The 14,744-nt window shown below is 52.8% G+C and overlaps 1 protein-coding gene across 1 annotated transcript; it reads right to left on the bottom strand.

The window, feature by feature from the left end:
• Positions 1 to 727: 727 nt before the first annotated feature.
• On the bottom strand, positions 728 to 10,764 carry Alox15b (arachidonate 15-lipoxygenase type B). Its single transcript, XM_051167622.1, has 14 exons — positions 10,611 to 10,764; positions 10,289 to 10,511; positions 9,947 to 10,028; positions 6,158 to 6,280; positions 5,857 to 5,960; positions 4,398 to 4,570; positions 4,053 to 4,199; positions 3,740 to 3,943; positions 2,642 to 2,728; positions 2,327 to 2,496; positions 2,024 to 2,145; positions 1,800 to 1,900; positions 1,549 to 1,719; positions 728 to 963 (listed from the first exon to the last, which is right to left on the bottom strand). The coding sequence occupies exons 1-14, from the start codon at positions 10,755 to 10,757 to the stop codon at positions 784 to 786; spliced, it is 2,034 nt and encodes a 677-aa protein (XP_051023579.1). The 5' UTR covers positions 10,758 to 10,764; the 3' UTR covers positions 728 to 783.
• Positions 10,765 to 14,744: the final 3,980 nt, after the last annotated feature.

Consider the following 14,744-nt stretch of genomic DNA (forward strand, 5'->3'; position numbering starts at 1 on the left):
TTGGAAAAGGTGGCCTAGAAATGGCATTATGCCCTTTTTTCTTTCAAAAACCAAGCAAGCCTAATTTTTATGTATATAAAATTTCTATGTATATATGTGCATTCAGGTGTTTGGCCTTGTATGCCTGGTGTCCTCAGAGGCCAGAAGAAGCCTCTAGAACATGATTGTGAGCTACCCTGGTCCTCTGGAAGAGCAGCCAGTGTTCGCAACCTCAGAGTCCTGTGCTCAGCGCCGCACTTCTCCCTGTGCCTCACCTCCAGGAACCCTTCTCCTCAGGCTTACATCCGTTTTCACGGTGGATGGTGGATGACCACCAGTCTCTTGGGTGGGTTTTGCTTGGGTCACTACCTGCGTTGCTGAGAAGCCTGTGTGAGAGACGCCTTTGAGTTGGGCCACTGTGAGGTCTTCCTGGCTGTGGTCAGTGAGATCTGTGCTTCTGTCACAGTCCATGGGATGCAAAGCAAAGCGAACTAACAAAGCCCTTGATCAGAGGTGAAGCCTCGGCCTTGGTGTCTCTAAACATGTTGGTGTTCCTGTCCTGTGAGATCCTGTCTTTTCTGTAGGGGTTTAAGTTTGTCTGTTTCGATTTATTAGGTGTGTGTGTGTGTGTGTGTGTGAGAGAGAGAGAGAGAGAGAGAGAGAGAGAGAGAGGGAGAGAGAGAGAGGGACCGCAAGCACACTATCCAGGAGAAGCACACAGGCCCCCTTTTCTCCGTTACACTTAGCTTGGAGTGACATGGTCAGGAGGTCTGTATGTCACATGGGACCATCTTCCCCGAGAAGTCAGATGGAGACACTGTTCTCAATGAGGGGAGGGTCCAGGTAGGCATAGGGCAGTGGCAGGCTTCGGTTCCGTTCCCTGATGGCACTAGAGATCTGGACCAACTGTCTCTGGAAGGCAGCCATGCTTCGGCGTGGGGCGTCCTCCGTGAAGTATTCATCTGGGTAGTGGCCCAGGGGCCTCTGGGGACGGATCATGAGCTTGAGCTGCTGAGACCCCCATCTTCTGAGCAGACAACCCACCTTAGCTGGCTATAGCCACAGTCTGACCCCTGACCCAGTCACCAGACCCAGTCTTCGGCTGCCCCTGCCCCTACCCTAAACCTTTTCCCCAGGCGACAGTGATCTGTAGGCTCATAGACCGTTTAGTTTGAAGAGTTAAAGGGGCATTTACCGCCACTGCGGAAAGGGACAGTTCTCGTTGTCGTCTTTGGACACCTGATTCTCACTGTGAGTTGGTCAAGGGTCTTGTGTCTCACCGGGAAATTCCAGTGAGGTATGTATGTGTGGACCTTTTGTTGTTGTTTGGTTTGTTTTTTGAAACAGAGTTTCTCTGTGTAGCCTTGGCTGTCCTGGACTCACTATGTAGACCAAGCTGGTCTTGAACTCACAGCGATCTGCCTGCCTCTGCCTCCCGAGTGCTGGGATTAAAGGTGTGCTCCACCACACCCGGCATATGTGTGGGTCTTGATGACAGGGGAGGGTAAACCACGCGCACTTCCGTTATCCAGCTTCCTCGCCTGGCCTGACTCCTGGCTCCGTACTTACTCGGTCCCCAGGCTCTTTGCTTAGCATCCAGAGGGCAGTGATGATGTCACAGGTGGCATTGACTGGCGGGAGAGCGGCTATGAACCCCTCGGGCCGAGCCTGGCCTTTGGAAGTAGGGGGTGGCAGCTGCATGGTAGGTGGCAGGTTGGGCATCCAGACACAGAAGTCAAACTGAAGGCAGGTAGGAGGGAGTGAGCCGAAGACTCTGGCCCCCCTCCGCCACAATGCCCACAGCCCCCACCTCTCCTCACCTGGCCTGCACTCACGGCTGCGTGCTTGGCCGAGCAGGTGAATATCACCATGGTGATATACTGGACCAGGGCTTCCTGGGTATCCAACAAGGAGGGGACACCTGTAAGAAGAGCTAGGCTGGGGCATGGGCTTCTGGGGACCTGCGGGCCTCACAGAGAGGCCAGGGGGATGGGGGTGGAGGGTTGGGGGTGGGGAGCAGGCCTAAGGGCAGAGGTCCCTGTACCTGAGCTTTCTCGCCCAAGGAAACCCTCAGAGAAGATCTCCCTCACCCAGGCCTGGAGCTCTTGGTCTTCTCGGACAGATGTATCACTCGGGTAGTAGATGCTGACGATCTCAGAGACGAAGCTGCAAGGCACACCTGGATCCAGTCCTCAGCTCCAAACCCGACCCTCTCTGAGAAGCAGCCTTGCCCAGTGTCACACACACCCCGCCCTCCTTGTTATGAGCATCTCCTGTGCACCTCATCTCCTGCCTGGTCTTCCTGCCTTCCCTGCCCCTGTGGCTTCCTGGGGGGTGGCTCCCTCACCTCTTTATTGCTCCCCAGATCCGCATCCCATCATCTCGGTAATAGTAGCCTGGGATGTCTTCCACACCTCGGGCTCGGATGTCTTCGGGGAGACACAGGATAGAATAGTTCAGTCGCGCCATGCTTCTCTTTATCAGCTCAGAGAATCCCCTGGTGCCGAGGCCTGTGGACTGAGGGAGAGAACTCCTAGACGCCAGAACCTTGCTTCAAAAGCAGCGGTCAGCACTGCTACCAGGGGGACAGGGGCCACTCCCACCCCAGAACCCCACCTTCTCCCAAGGGAAAAAACGCCCTCCCCACCAGAGGCAGCCTCACCCTGTCTATCACCTGCCCAGGGGCGATGAGCAGCTTGCGGGCAAGCGTGTTGATGTGTAGTGTGTACCGGATGTGGGGGATCAGCAGCTGCAAGGGGCAGAAGATGGGAAAGTTGGGGAAGCCCAGACCAGCTCCCACCCCAAGCCACCCACCCTGTTAGTCACAAACAAAGAGTCAGCAAGGACAGGATTTTGTGCAGTTTGTGACAGTGCCCGCTGCCCAGTGATGGAGGCTAAGCCCCATCGCATGTCTTCCAGCCCCAGGCAGGCCGTTTTCCTTCCCTCAGATCATTTTGTCAGATGAGGGCCTTAGGAACTCCCTGGGGTTTTCTATCCCTTGGGTAGGGAGAGCCACATGAAAAGCAGTGCTGGGGCCTGGCAAGGGGGAGTGGCCCCTAACAGGCCACTTCTGAGACCCAGATACTGGGAGTCACAGTCGGGCTCTGTCAGTCAGCTTGAAGAGCATAACCTTATGGAGCTCTGACAGGACACGTTTGTTTCCTTCATCCAGTTAAGACATCTCTGAGGAAGCCAGGCGGTGGTGGCGCACGCCTTTAATCCCAGCACTCGGGAGGCAGAGGCAGGGGGATCTCTGTGAGTTTGAGGACAGCCTGGTCTACAAAGCGAGTCCAGGACAGCCAAGAAACCTTGTCTCAAAAAACAAACAAACAAAAAAACCCCAAAAAAGTAAAGAAAAGAAAAGAACTCTGAGGACAGCGCTTCCCTCCTATGGCTGCTAATGCTTTCTGCTTTCTGCTTAGACATTCTCTTAGGCCCAGGACGCGGGCCTACTTTGTGTTCTTCAGTCAGAATGGGAGTCCTGCATCTGAGCCCAGAAGGACAAGGCCACCTGAGGAGCGGCCACCTGGAAGAGGCACCATAGACACAGGACAAACCCAGGAATCTATGCACTTGATTACAGGCCACACCACCTTGTTTGTTTTGAGAAAGGTTTCTTTCTATGTAGTAAGTAGTCCTGGAGCTGTGTTGTGTCAGGTCCTGAACTCACAGACATCCTCCTGCCTCAGCCCTCCAAGTGTCGGGATTTAAAGGTATGCGAGACCACACCCAGCTTGGATCAACTTGTTGAGCCACTGACCTTAAAGAGTGGGTGGCAGTGGGGCAGCTGACGTAGCGTGGCCAGAGCAAAGACTTCTGGCAGGAGGTGTGAGTGCAGCAGATGTGTGAGGGCCTCGTGGACAGAAAACTCGGCATTGCGCACCCAGGTCTTGGCCAGCAGCCAGTCCCACTTGTCATCGCTGGGCAGGAAGATGGGGTTATCGGGCCCAGGAGTCTGTTTGAGCTGGTGGGTAAGAACAGCAGGGAGAGAGGCAGTGTCAGATTCTGTCAACCAGTTGGTGGGGTCCTCCATCCTTCTGCCACCCCACCCCATCCTCTGCCTTCCTACAGACCTGGATGGCGATGGGGAGCAGGGGCCCGGACCCCGAGCTCTGGTGTAAGAGGGTCATCGGGGCTGCGGAGAACTGACGCTTTCCATTGATGACATTGGTTTGGACTCCAGAAAGGATGCCATGATCCACCAAGAACAGGGAGCCCTTCTGCCGAAGAAAAGGGATCCATTACCACACCAGGCTCTCTGAAGCAGGGGCCAGGTAGCACAGAGAGGACCCCGGGGTTAGCGGGGTGTATGGTTTGAGAGGGGCATGCAGTACATAGTTGGTCCCTCTGTCTCCAGTAGAGGGGTGAGCCTAAAGAAATGAGGGTACGGTTTGCAGAGCTCCAAGTCTGTGCCCCACCTCCAGCTCAGCCTGCAGGCTTGTCCCGGGGCCCAGCGCGGGGGCCACCATTTCATCAGTGACTGGGAAGTTCTCTGGGAGGCTGCGACAGCGGCGGATCAGGACTGGGTTGAGGCCGTTTAGGAACTGGGAGGCAAAGAAGGCATCTTCCTGCCAGTGTGCAAACACATACTCTGCAGGGGGGTGGAGGACACGGGGACCAGTCACCACGGCTTCCACAGGTTTCCTCCTTACCTGCACGGTGGGGCTCCCTTTTGTCCATCCTGAGAATCTGTTCATTTCTTAGAATGACCTCCCCGGTCCCTGGGCTTTGGCTACTTGCTGTTCACTCACCATGATCAAATCTTGGGCTCAGCCCATCCTCAGGCCACCCACCTGGTACCACTCTGGGTAGCCCACCAGCCTCAAATGCAACATAAGTGTGGATGCTCTTTCTCCAGCTCAGCCTCCACCCTTCCTGGCCTCCCAAGGGACAGCAAGTTTGTCTCCTTCACTATCCACGGATGCCTGTCCTCCACCTCACTGTCCACGGATGCCTGTCCTCTACCTCACTGTCCACAGATGCCTGTCCTCTATCTCGCTGTCCACGGATGCCTGTCCTCTACCTCACTGTCCACGGATGCCTGTCCTCCACCTCACTGTCCACGGATGTCTAGAAACTCCTCAAGAAGCAGCTGTGTTCCCCTCCCACTAAGTTCTGTGGACTCTCCATCTTTGACGTCCCTCGGCCCATCTGCCCACTTCATCCCTGCACAGCCATTGCCCCGATGAAGCGTCATCATCTGCTGACCTCAGCTAGAACCCAGTGGCTGCTCTTCCTGCTTTGCTCTCAGGCCTCCAACCCACTCCATGAGACATGCCTAGTCATATGACTGGCCACCAATCACTAGCCTCACACTGTGCTTGGGAAAGCCTCCAACCTGCCTCATCCGCACAAGCGTGGGCGTGTCTCCTGCTTCCCGACTTTCTTCCCTTGCTCAGCCCACTTGGGCCACAGCTCTCCTGTTCTTCTGCCTTCGTCTTTCCCTGGAGTTCTCTCTGCCTTAGGCCTCAGCCTCACTGTTAGTACCCACTTGACCGTTCTCCACATCCCGTGAGAACTTTTTAGGGCACTCTGAAAACCAGGGAAGGCCCCTCTTTCAGCCATTTCTGAAGGCAATAAGCACACCTTCCGAGGACCACTGATGAGTCTCATTAGTAACCACAGCATAATTTCACTATGAGTCGTGTGTCCACAGCCCCAGCCCTGGTCAATCTGGACAGCTACTGGACTAGGCTACGGGTCCCCTCCACTTGCTCCCTCTTTCCTCTCTGTGGGAACTTTAAAGTCTAATAGAGAGGAGCCAGCCCAGAGACACACAATGAATTGGCGCTTGATTTCTTTTTTTTCTTAGCCTCCAGGTAGTGGTGGGAACTGATACCCCAGCAAGAGGTTGGGATCCCAGCGCCAGCGCCTCACCTGCTGTTGGAGTCCTGTGGAAGTTAAACATCCTCCTCATCTCCCTCAGGCTCCTCCAGAGTCCTGTGCGGTCCAAGAACCCTTTGATCTTCATCTCTGTGAACCTGATGGAAGAAGTGACATGTGGGAAGACGGCACAAGGCTCCAGACCCTCCTCTGTCTGCCCGATACAGTCAGTGACCCTAAGGTAACCAGTGTCCGACAGGACAGGAGACTAGGTGTTAGGCAGGGCTGAGTGAGCTGTATCACCGAGGTAAGGGATGGAGAGGGGTGGGGCCAACGGACTGGGCAGCATCCTCACGCGGTCCAGGCTTTGAAGTGGAATCTGGCGTTCTTGGTTGCAGAGTACTTGATGTTGAGGTCCAGGTCCTTCACAGCCTCCTGGTCGAGGCATCGAGGCCAACCTTCAACATAAGTCTTCCAGCTGGCGTGGGAGACAGGTAACTAAGCAGTCAGCAAAAGGCCTCAGGGAGCCCTCGGATCCCTGCCCTCAGATCCCTGCCCCGCGGGGAGGAGCAGGGAGGGGGGCTCTGCCACAGCCAGCCCCTGAGACCCTCCATCCCCTTATGCTCTCTGGGTTGTGAGAAAGCCACCTGTCCCCACAGGGAGACTTCTGAGCACCTGACCAAAGTTGGGTCAATTAAGAGGAATCTGAGGTTGGAGCTGAGCCAAAGCAGTGTGTGTGTGTGTGTGTCTGTGTATGTGTATGTGTCTGTGTGTGTCTGTGTGTGTGTCTGTGTATGTGTATGTGTCTGTGTGTGTATGTGTCTGTGTGTGTCTGTGTGTGTGTCAGTGTGTGTGTGTCTGTCTGTGTGTCTGTGTGTGTGTCAGTGTGTGTGTGTCTGTGTGTGTGTGTGTGTCTGTGTCTGTCAGTGTGTGTGTGTCTGTGTGTGTGTCTGTGTGTGTGTCTGTGTGTGTGTGTGTGTCTGTGTGTGTGTGTCTGGATTATAGTATGCGAATGTCAGGGCTGTTATCTAGGTAGAGTGGAACTCCAGGAGAGCAGGAGGGAAGGAGGGAGGGGGAGGGCTGAGGCGAGAGGGGAGGTCTGCAGTCTGAGACGCCGCTGTTGTCCCTGCTTGGTAAATGTCTCCTTTCCGCTGTCATGCCTCCTTTTGAGTTTTTTTTTGAGCCACACGGTGCCTAACACAGATGCGCCTTGTGAAGGGATGCAGTCCTGAGCTGCGGTTATTCCCAGGGGCAGACCTCGCATAGGAAGGCACTCCACCTCCCACAAACTGGGGAACGTTATCAATTTACACTGTCCTGGTCTTAGGCACTGTCTCTAAGTCCCACAGGCATGCAAGCCACAGCCAAAGATCTTTTGGTAAAACAATACATTTTTTTTCCTGCAAGATTAACATTCAGTCATTCAAAAAATAGCTTTTAGCCGGGCGTGGTGGCACACATGTTTAATCCCAGCACTCTGTAAATTCAAGGCCAGTCTGGTCTACAAAGAGAGTCCCAGACCAACCAAGGCTACACAGAGAAACCCTGCCTCAAAAAACCAAACCAAACCAAACCAAAAAAAGCTTTGAGGAGTTGAGGCTAACTTAGTGAGACCCTTTCCTTAACCAAAAAATGTAAAGGGCTGAGACTATAGCTCAGCAGTAGGACATGTGCCAAGCATGCACAAGGCCCTAGGTTCACTCTCGTGTGTGTGTGTGTGTGTGTGTGTGTGTGTGTGTGTGTGTGTGTGTTAAATATTAAGAAGTTACTGCTTGCTGTGCGTGGTGGTGCATGCCTTTAATCCCAGCACTCGGGAGGCAGAGGCAGCTGGATTGCTGTGAATTTGAGGCCAGCCTGGTCTACAAAGCAAGTCCGGCACAGCTGGGGATACATAGAGAAACCCTATCTCGAAAAACAAGAAAACAAAACAAGTTACTGCTCACTGCCAAGCCTGACCACTTGAGGTCCATCTCTGGGTCCCACATGGTAGAAGGAGAGAGCCAATCCCTGCAAGTTGTCTTTTGACCTCCACGTGCATACCATAGGTTATGCACATACAGACATATACATGCAAATAAAAATATAATTACAGTGGGTTTTTTGTTTGTTTTTTTGAGACAGGGTTTCTCTATGTAGCCCTGGATGTCCTGGAACTTGATCCATAGACCAGGCTGGTCTCAAACTCAGAGATCTCTGCCTCTGCCTCCTAAGTGCTGGGATTAAGGTGTGCACCATCACTGCCCGGCACACACACACACACACACACACACTTTTTTTTTAATTCCACAACTTTAAAAAAATTTTATTTTCATTTCACATGTATTGCACATATGTCTGTGTGTAGGCTTAGAGTCAGCTGTGAGCTCCCATACAGATGCTAGGAACTGAACTCTGGTCCTCTTGAAGAGCAGCCAGTGCTCTTAACCACAGAGTCATCTCTCCAGCACACAGGTTTTAAAAAAAATAAATGTGGTGGCACATTCTAGCACTCAGGGAGGCAGAAGCAGGCGGATCTTTGTGAGTTCAAGGCCACCCTGGTCAGGACAGCCAAGGCTCTATCTCAAAACACAGAGGGGGGGGGAGAGAGAGAGAGAGAGAGAGAGAGAGAGAGAGAGAGAGAGAGAGAGAGAGAGAGAGAGAGAGAGAGGCTTTGTTATATAGATAAGTGATGTGTGTTTACTCAGAACGCAAAGGCCTTGGGTTTGATTCCCCAGGATCAAACAAAAACAATTTAATAATGAAAAAGCTTTTAGTTTTGACCTTTTGACAGTTTGCAATTAAACTATACTGCCACCAGGTGGAGCCAAACTCTTGGTCTCAAACAACCCTGTGTTTGAATCACCTGTGGAGTCTTGGTAACATGAGGATTCTCACTTAGGTATGAGGCGGGCCTGAGCGCTTGCCTTCTCTAACTGGTACCCAAGAGATGCTAATGCTGGGGGGCTTGAAGCCTCACCTTAATTATAGTATGAAAGACCGACCCACACAGAGAGTGTAGACATAGGAAAAATGCTAACAGCACAGCCTTAGGCAGGGCTTAGCATTCTTGTTGTTGGATGTTCCCACTCCCCACCTTGGGGAGCAGGGCCTCCTAGACAGTAAGCCTCAAATTCACTATATAGCTATAGGTGACCTTGGATTTCTGATCCTTCTGTCCCCATCTCACAAATGCTGAAATCATAGGTATATGTCACCATATCTGGCTTATGTGGTGATGGTGATCAAATCAGAGGCTTTTTACTTGTCATGGTCATATTAGTTCCATTCTTAACCATTTCTCGTTTGTTTTCCCTAGCAACCCAAAATAAGAAGAAAACAAAGATCGAAGAGATCGGATGATTTACCTAAGACCTCCCAGCGACTTCTGTCAGGGTCTAGACTGGCCCTGCATGTCCAAGGGTGAAGTAGATTTCGGTACCTGGCCCCTCTCCCTGGTTGCTGCTGTGAGATTTAGTGTCGTGGCTTTCATGACAAACGTAGAACCACCAGGGAACCAAATGAGCCCGTGCTTGCTCCTTCTCCAGAGACCTGGGGCAGAAGCAGGCGCCCGGGGTTTGGAAAGCAACCAAGATTAAGGAAGAGCACCAAGCTCTTTTGAAAGCGTCCCCCCTGAGTCCAGCTGCTGACTTCACTCCTCGGGAGCCCCTCACGCCTCTGTAATCCCACCTTCTGTGAGCTAACATCTAGTTCAACCCGTCTCCGCTCTAACCCTTACCAACGCTGAGCAGGCAAGGGAGAAAGCACCTGTCTGAGAGCGTGTCTTATCCCCGACAGAAATGTTCCAAGTTCCAGATGCCTGGAGTCCCGCCTGTGTTTACGGAGGATGCAACAACCGGGCCAAGAGAGAGAGGAAGGAGAAACAAAAGGAACAGCCACAAAGACGGACAAAGAATAGGTCACAGGAAACAGCTTTTAGAGCAGCGGCTTTCAAAAATAAGTCACAGGAAACAGCCATTAGAAGAAGGGCTTTCAAACGCCAGTGGGTGCTAGAGTTGCCTCAAAGGTGCGTCTCTGCGCAAGCCCAGCGTCAGCCTCGGAGGGCCTGTCTTTCTCTCAGGTGCTACCACTGCCAAGTACTGCTGCTGGCCATGGTGTCATGGACATGCGTGCCATCCTCCTGCAATGGTGACTCGCTTCTCCTCACCTGTACAACTCCTTCCTGGCCTTCAGCTCCTCCTGGCGCTGGTGCTGGAGCACAGGGTGGTGGTCTTCCCAGGAGACCTTGGCTGTGGGTGGGGGTGTGCATGGAAAAGACACCCAGTCTCCTGATGTCTGGCTCCTGACATCCTCCCTCCTACTATTGCCAACCCACCAGTCCCCCCCCCCCCGCGTGCGTGTCTACCTCAGCAGGCTTCTGCCAGCCCCTCTTTGGCCCTTCCTGATGTCCACGCCAGTTGGCCTCTCCATCCCCCAGCCTTAGCCTCCTCCACACTGTTGTACCCCTGACAAAGCCTCAACCAGTTCCTTGGCCCCTCTCCCCCCTCACCTGCTCCCTCTCGCAGCACCAGATCGGCCGCCCCGTCCAGCCACTGATAGCACGGGAAGCGGAGCGCAGCCCCGGGCAGCCACTCCAGTTGGAACCAGCGGCAGAACCAGGCGTCCCGCGGGAGGGACCCAAGCGGGAGGTGCAGCTCCGGGGGCTCCTTGTGCACGCGGAGCAGCAGCACGGCGCCAACGTCCTGGGGGAGCGTCACCTTGAAGTCTTCTTCCTGGGGGGGGGTGACTGTTTAGTACGCCGAGGGTGGTCCCTCGCGGGGGGGGGCCCTCCTCCACGATCGGTCCCCACTGCCTGCTCCCCCAAAACTCACAGCACCGGCAGTGAACTCCTTGCCCAGATGGTCCAGCGGTATTAAAGGGCTCTCTCCCTCGGTTCCCACGATGCTGACAGACACTTTGTCCCATGTGCCAGCCCCGCAGGCCTCCCCGGTGGATACTCTAACTCTGAATTTAGCCATACTCCTAACCAGTCTGGCTCTCTACTGCAAGCTGCAGTACCAGGCTGCGTGGCTCAACCTCAGGGATGCTCCGCCCACCATGCCCGATTAAGCGGAAAGGTGTTTTGCTACCCACTGAGTTTCAGTTCGGCTTCATAGAATTTAGGACAGAGAGGGGCTGGGTTGAAAGACTGAAACCTGGACCGAGAGTGGGTGGCACTGAGAGAGGAAGGCGACGCTAGTGCCCCAGGGCGAGTTTGGGACGCAACAGGGATGTGGGGTACAAGTGTTAAGTTTATTTGTGTTGTTTTAGCTTTAAATGTCTGTGCAGAATCCACTTCCCTGTTTCCTATATCTCAGGCTACATGCATTCTTTCATTTCTTTTTTAATAACTAATTTTAAAAGCCATCACCGTGGAAGGACTGTTAGATGCTGGCAGTAAAGTTCAGGCCTGGCTTTAACTGCCCGAGAGGAAAAAAGACATTCAAATGCAGTTTGTCTTAGAATTTGAAATAATAATGGATGCTGGGAGAAACATCACCCCCTGCTGCTGTGAGAGCCTAACAAGTTGGGGAGGAGAGAAAAGGCCCTCAGAGACCCAGAGGCAGGGACAGATAAGCCCAGAGTGTGTGTGGATGAGCAGCACTAACCGGACTGAGCGCGTTGTTAAAGCCGGGCGGTTCTGGCGCACACCTTTAATCCCAGCACTCGGGAGGCAGAGGCAGGCGGATCTCTGTGAGTTCGAGGCCAGCCTGGTCTACATAGTGAGTTCCAGGACAGCCAGGGCTACACACAGAGAAACCCTACCTTGAAAAGCTACTCCCCATCCCACCCCGACTCCCCAAAATAGAAACCATCATTTCAAAAGGAAGTTTCTTTCCTTGGCTGACAGTGATCTATGTGTGTAAGCAAGGGTGTGTAGAGACAGCTTCATCACAGCCGTTTGACAAGCAACAGCAGCTGTATTCCCACTACATGTTTTCATCTTGACTGAATTCTCTCCTGTGAAGGAGGCCTTGATTCCCGCCAACAAGCTGTTGGTCATTTCCATGGTAATCATGTCACTATTGCGATAGCAGGGTCACCCTGCCTGGCATTTTGGTCCGTTGCTGATCAGGACTGTTGGTGACACGCTCCGTCGCAGCAGTGTGCTTAGCCCCTTCAGCGCTGTGGCAGCCGGCCCGTGAGGTGGGAGCTTCCAGCAGGATCCCACCTTTACTTCTCCACGTCTCGAAACCAAAGCGTGCAATGTCCTTGAAGCATTAATGACCTAACACAAGAAGCCCCAGAGAGCTGAGAGAGAGCTTACTGGTAAACACGCCTGCCTGACAGGAAAGCCAACTCAGGAATGGAAACATCCTCGGCATCATTTGGTGGAAGGTCACGCCCACTGATAGACACCCCTCCCCCACAGTTCTCTCCTCTGCCCTAAAAGCCCAAGCCCCCTGCACCTGGACACACGGTACCCACTCCCGAGGAGAGACTCCAGTCCTTCAGTTGGTCTGATTGTGATTCAAGGACAATTCTGTATCAATCCTGATCGATTATTAGTATTATTATTATTTGGTAATGCTCGAGACAGGGTTTCTCTGTGTAGCTCTGGCTGTCCTGGAACTTGCTCTGTAGACCAGGCTAGTCTCGAACTCAGAGAGCCGCCTTCCTCTGCCTTCAGGGTGCGGGGATTAAAGGCGTGATCTAACATCTTCAGCAATGGGGTCTTATTCTCTAGTTATGGCAAGCAGCCAACAACATTGGTAAAATAGCTTTTGTTTTATTTAATATTTTGTGGGACCTCAGGGGTCTCACTGCTAACAACTTGTAGGGTGGTAATCCATGCTGGGTATTGAGAGAAACCATATGGCTTTGTGTCATGCATGTTGCCATCCATCCTGGAGACCTTTAAATTTTTGTTTTGTTTTAACTGGTTCCCCTCCCTCCTAACCTTCCCCCCTCCCCGACAAGACTCTCAGAGATTAGCATGAAAACACTCACTTAATGAAACCTTTTCACAGATCTCTGTAGACTCATCATCAAGTGTCAGTGAATCTGATAAATCAGCATCTGAGGCGTTAGACGCTAAAGGTTAGCAAGGAACAAGGAGCCTAAAAAATTCTATTGCTTGGACCAGTTCTTTTTTCAAAAGAGTAATGCTGGGTAGAGTGGCATGGCTGGGAGACACTACCTTAGTTAACTCTCCGTACTCCACAGCCTTTCTCCCCGAACCAGCCTGCTTCCTCTGGGGAGCAGCAGCTCTCAACCTATGGGTCTCGACCCCTTTGGGGGCCAACCCATCCTTTCACAGGAGTCATCTAAACACAGACATTTACATTATGATTTGTAACAGTAGCAGAATTACTGTTATAAAGTAGCAACAAAATAATTTTATGGTTGGGGGGAGTCAATGTTAGTTCACAGGCAGATCCACTAGCCTGCCTTTAGGTTGCTTAGCAACCTCTGACATCATCACCTGCCAGCTGCCCCCAGGTGTGAGCCAGACAGTGATTCAGCTGAGCGTCAGATAAAAAGGACCAACCGACCCCAGTCACTGTGCCGTGCTCTCTCTGCCTAGGTTTTTTTTCTCCCTTACTGTATCTGAGTGCCCACTCCTCCCCTCATATCTCTCTCTCTCTCTGTGTCTCTCTCGCTTTCTCTGTCTCTGTCTCTCTCTACCCTCATGGTCCACTCAGGCCCTAACTCCTCTTCCCCTTTCCTTCCCCCAAATAAATCTCTTCATATCAGATCTGTTGTGCAGCACCTCTCTATATTTATAAATAAGACAGTCACTGCATGAGGAACTGTGTGAGGGTGATAGCTTTAGGAAGGTTGAGACCCACTGCTCGAGGGAACACATCTCTCTGCTGTAAGGTTAACTGAGGACCGTTAAAGGGGAGCAGGGGAGCAGGGCCATGTTTGCCCCTACCACTTGACCTGGCATCTTTGGCTTGATAGACTGTAGGCTGCTGTTGCCACTGTTATTGCTTCAGCAGCAAGCTTAGTGGGTGGGCTCAGCTGCCAGCATATTTCCTGCTGGTGGGAATGAACCCAGCTTACTGTGGGGGCGTGGCTGCCTACCGCTGGGGGCGGGGGCAAAGCTGCACACGTCTCTAGACCAGCTTAGTCTTTTTGTTTGTTTGTTTGTTTTTCGAGACAGGGTTTCTCTGTGCAGCCTTGACTGTCCTGGACTCACTTTGTAGACCAGGCTGGCCTCGAACTCACAGTGATCCGCCTGCCTCTGCTTCCCGAGTGCTGGGATTAAAGGCGTGCGCCACCACCACCCGGCCAGCTTAGTCTTTTTTTGTTTTGTTTTGTTTTGTTTTTGTTTTTTGAGACAGGGTTTCTCTGTGTGGCCTTGGCTGTCCTGGACTCTCTTTGTAGACCAGGCTGGCTTCGAACTCACAGAGATCCACCTGCCTCTGCTTCCCGAGTGCTGGGATTAAAGGCGTGCGCCACCATGCCTGGCTATTCTTCGGGTTTTAAAGCCTTCCAGAAGCTCACTAGTATAACATTGGGACTTCTGTCAATTTTTTTTATCCTTAGAAATTTCAGCTTGACACATATCTTGCCATATTTGCCTCTGAGTGGCCTGGATTGACTCGTTTCTGTTGGGGGCCCAGGGAAAAGGGACATCAAAACAGCGTTAAAGTTCATGGACTTCGGCCCCACCAGTCAGCACAACCATGGTGACTGTGCCCTGGAGAGGCAGGGTCCTGAGGACTCCGTGTGTGATCATCAAAAATATAAAGAGAGACGCAACAGATCTCATATGGAGAGGTTTATTTGGGGGAAGGGAAGGGGGAAGAGTTAGGGCCTGAGTGGGCCGTGAGGGCAGAGAGAGAGTGGGGCGGGGGGGGGGGGGAGGGAGAGAGAGGAGATGGGGTAGGCCAATGCAGAGAGAGTGCATGCGAGCACCTGGCCGGCATAGGTTGCTAAGCAGCCTAGAGGCAGGCGATTGGAGCTGCGGATGCTAAGTCCTGCGGACTTCACTGCTGTTTCTTAGCAATCACCAC

Source organism: Acomys russatus, chromosome 25, assembly GCF_903995435.1.
Source record: "Acomys russatus chromosome 25, mAcoRus1.1, whole genome shotgun sequence".
In the NCBI taxonomy this organism is placed as follows: Eukaryota; Metazoa; Chordata; class Mammalia; order Rodentia; family Muridae; genus Acomys; species Acomys russatus.

What these genes read in the sequence shown, in the direction of transcription:
- Alox15b (XM_051167622.1), bottom strand. Translation starts at nt 10,757, where the DNA reads ATGGCTAAATTCAGAGTTAGAGTATCCACCGGGGAGGCCTGCGGGGCT. An exon ending in GGTGCTGCGAGAGGGAGCAG is followed by an intron (nt 10,029 to 10,288) that starts GTGAGGGGGGAG and finishes CCCCACCCACAG; the next exon opens with CCAAGGTCTCCTGGGAAGAC. An exon ending in GCCAGGAAGGAGTTGTACAG is followed by an intron (nt 6,281 to 9,946) that starts GTGAGGAGAAGC and finishes CTCCCACGCCAG; the next exon opens with CTGGAAGACTTATGTTGAAG.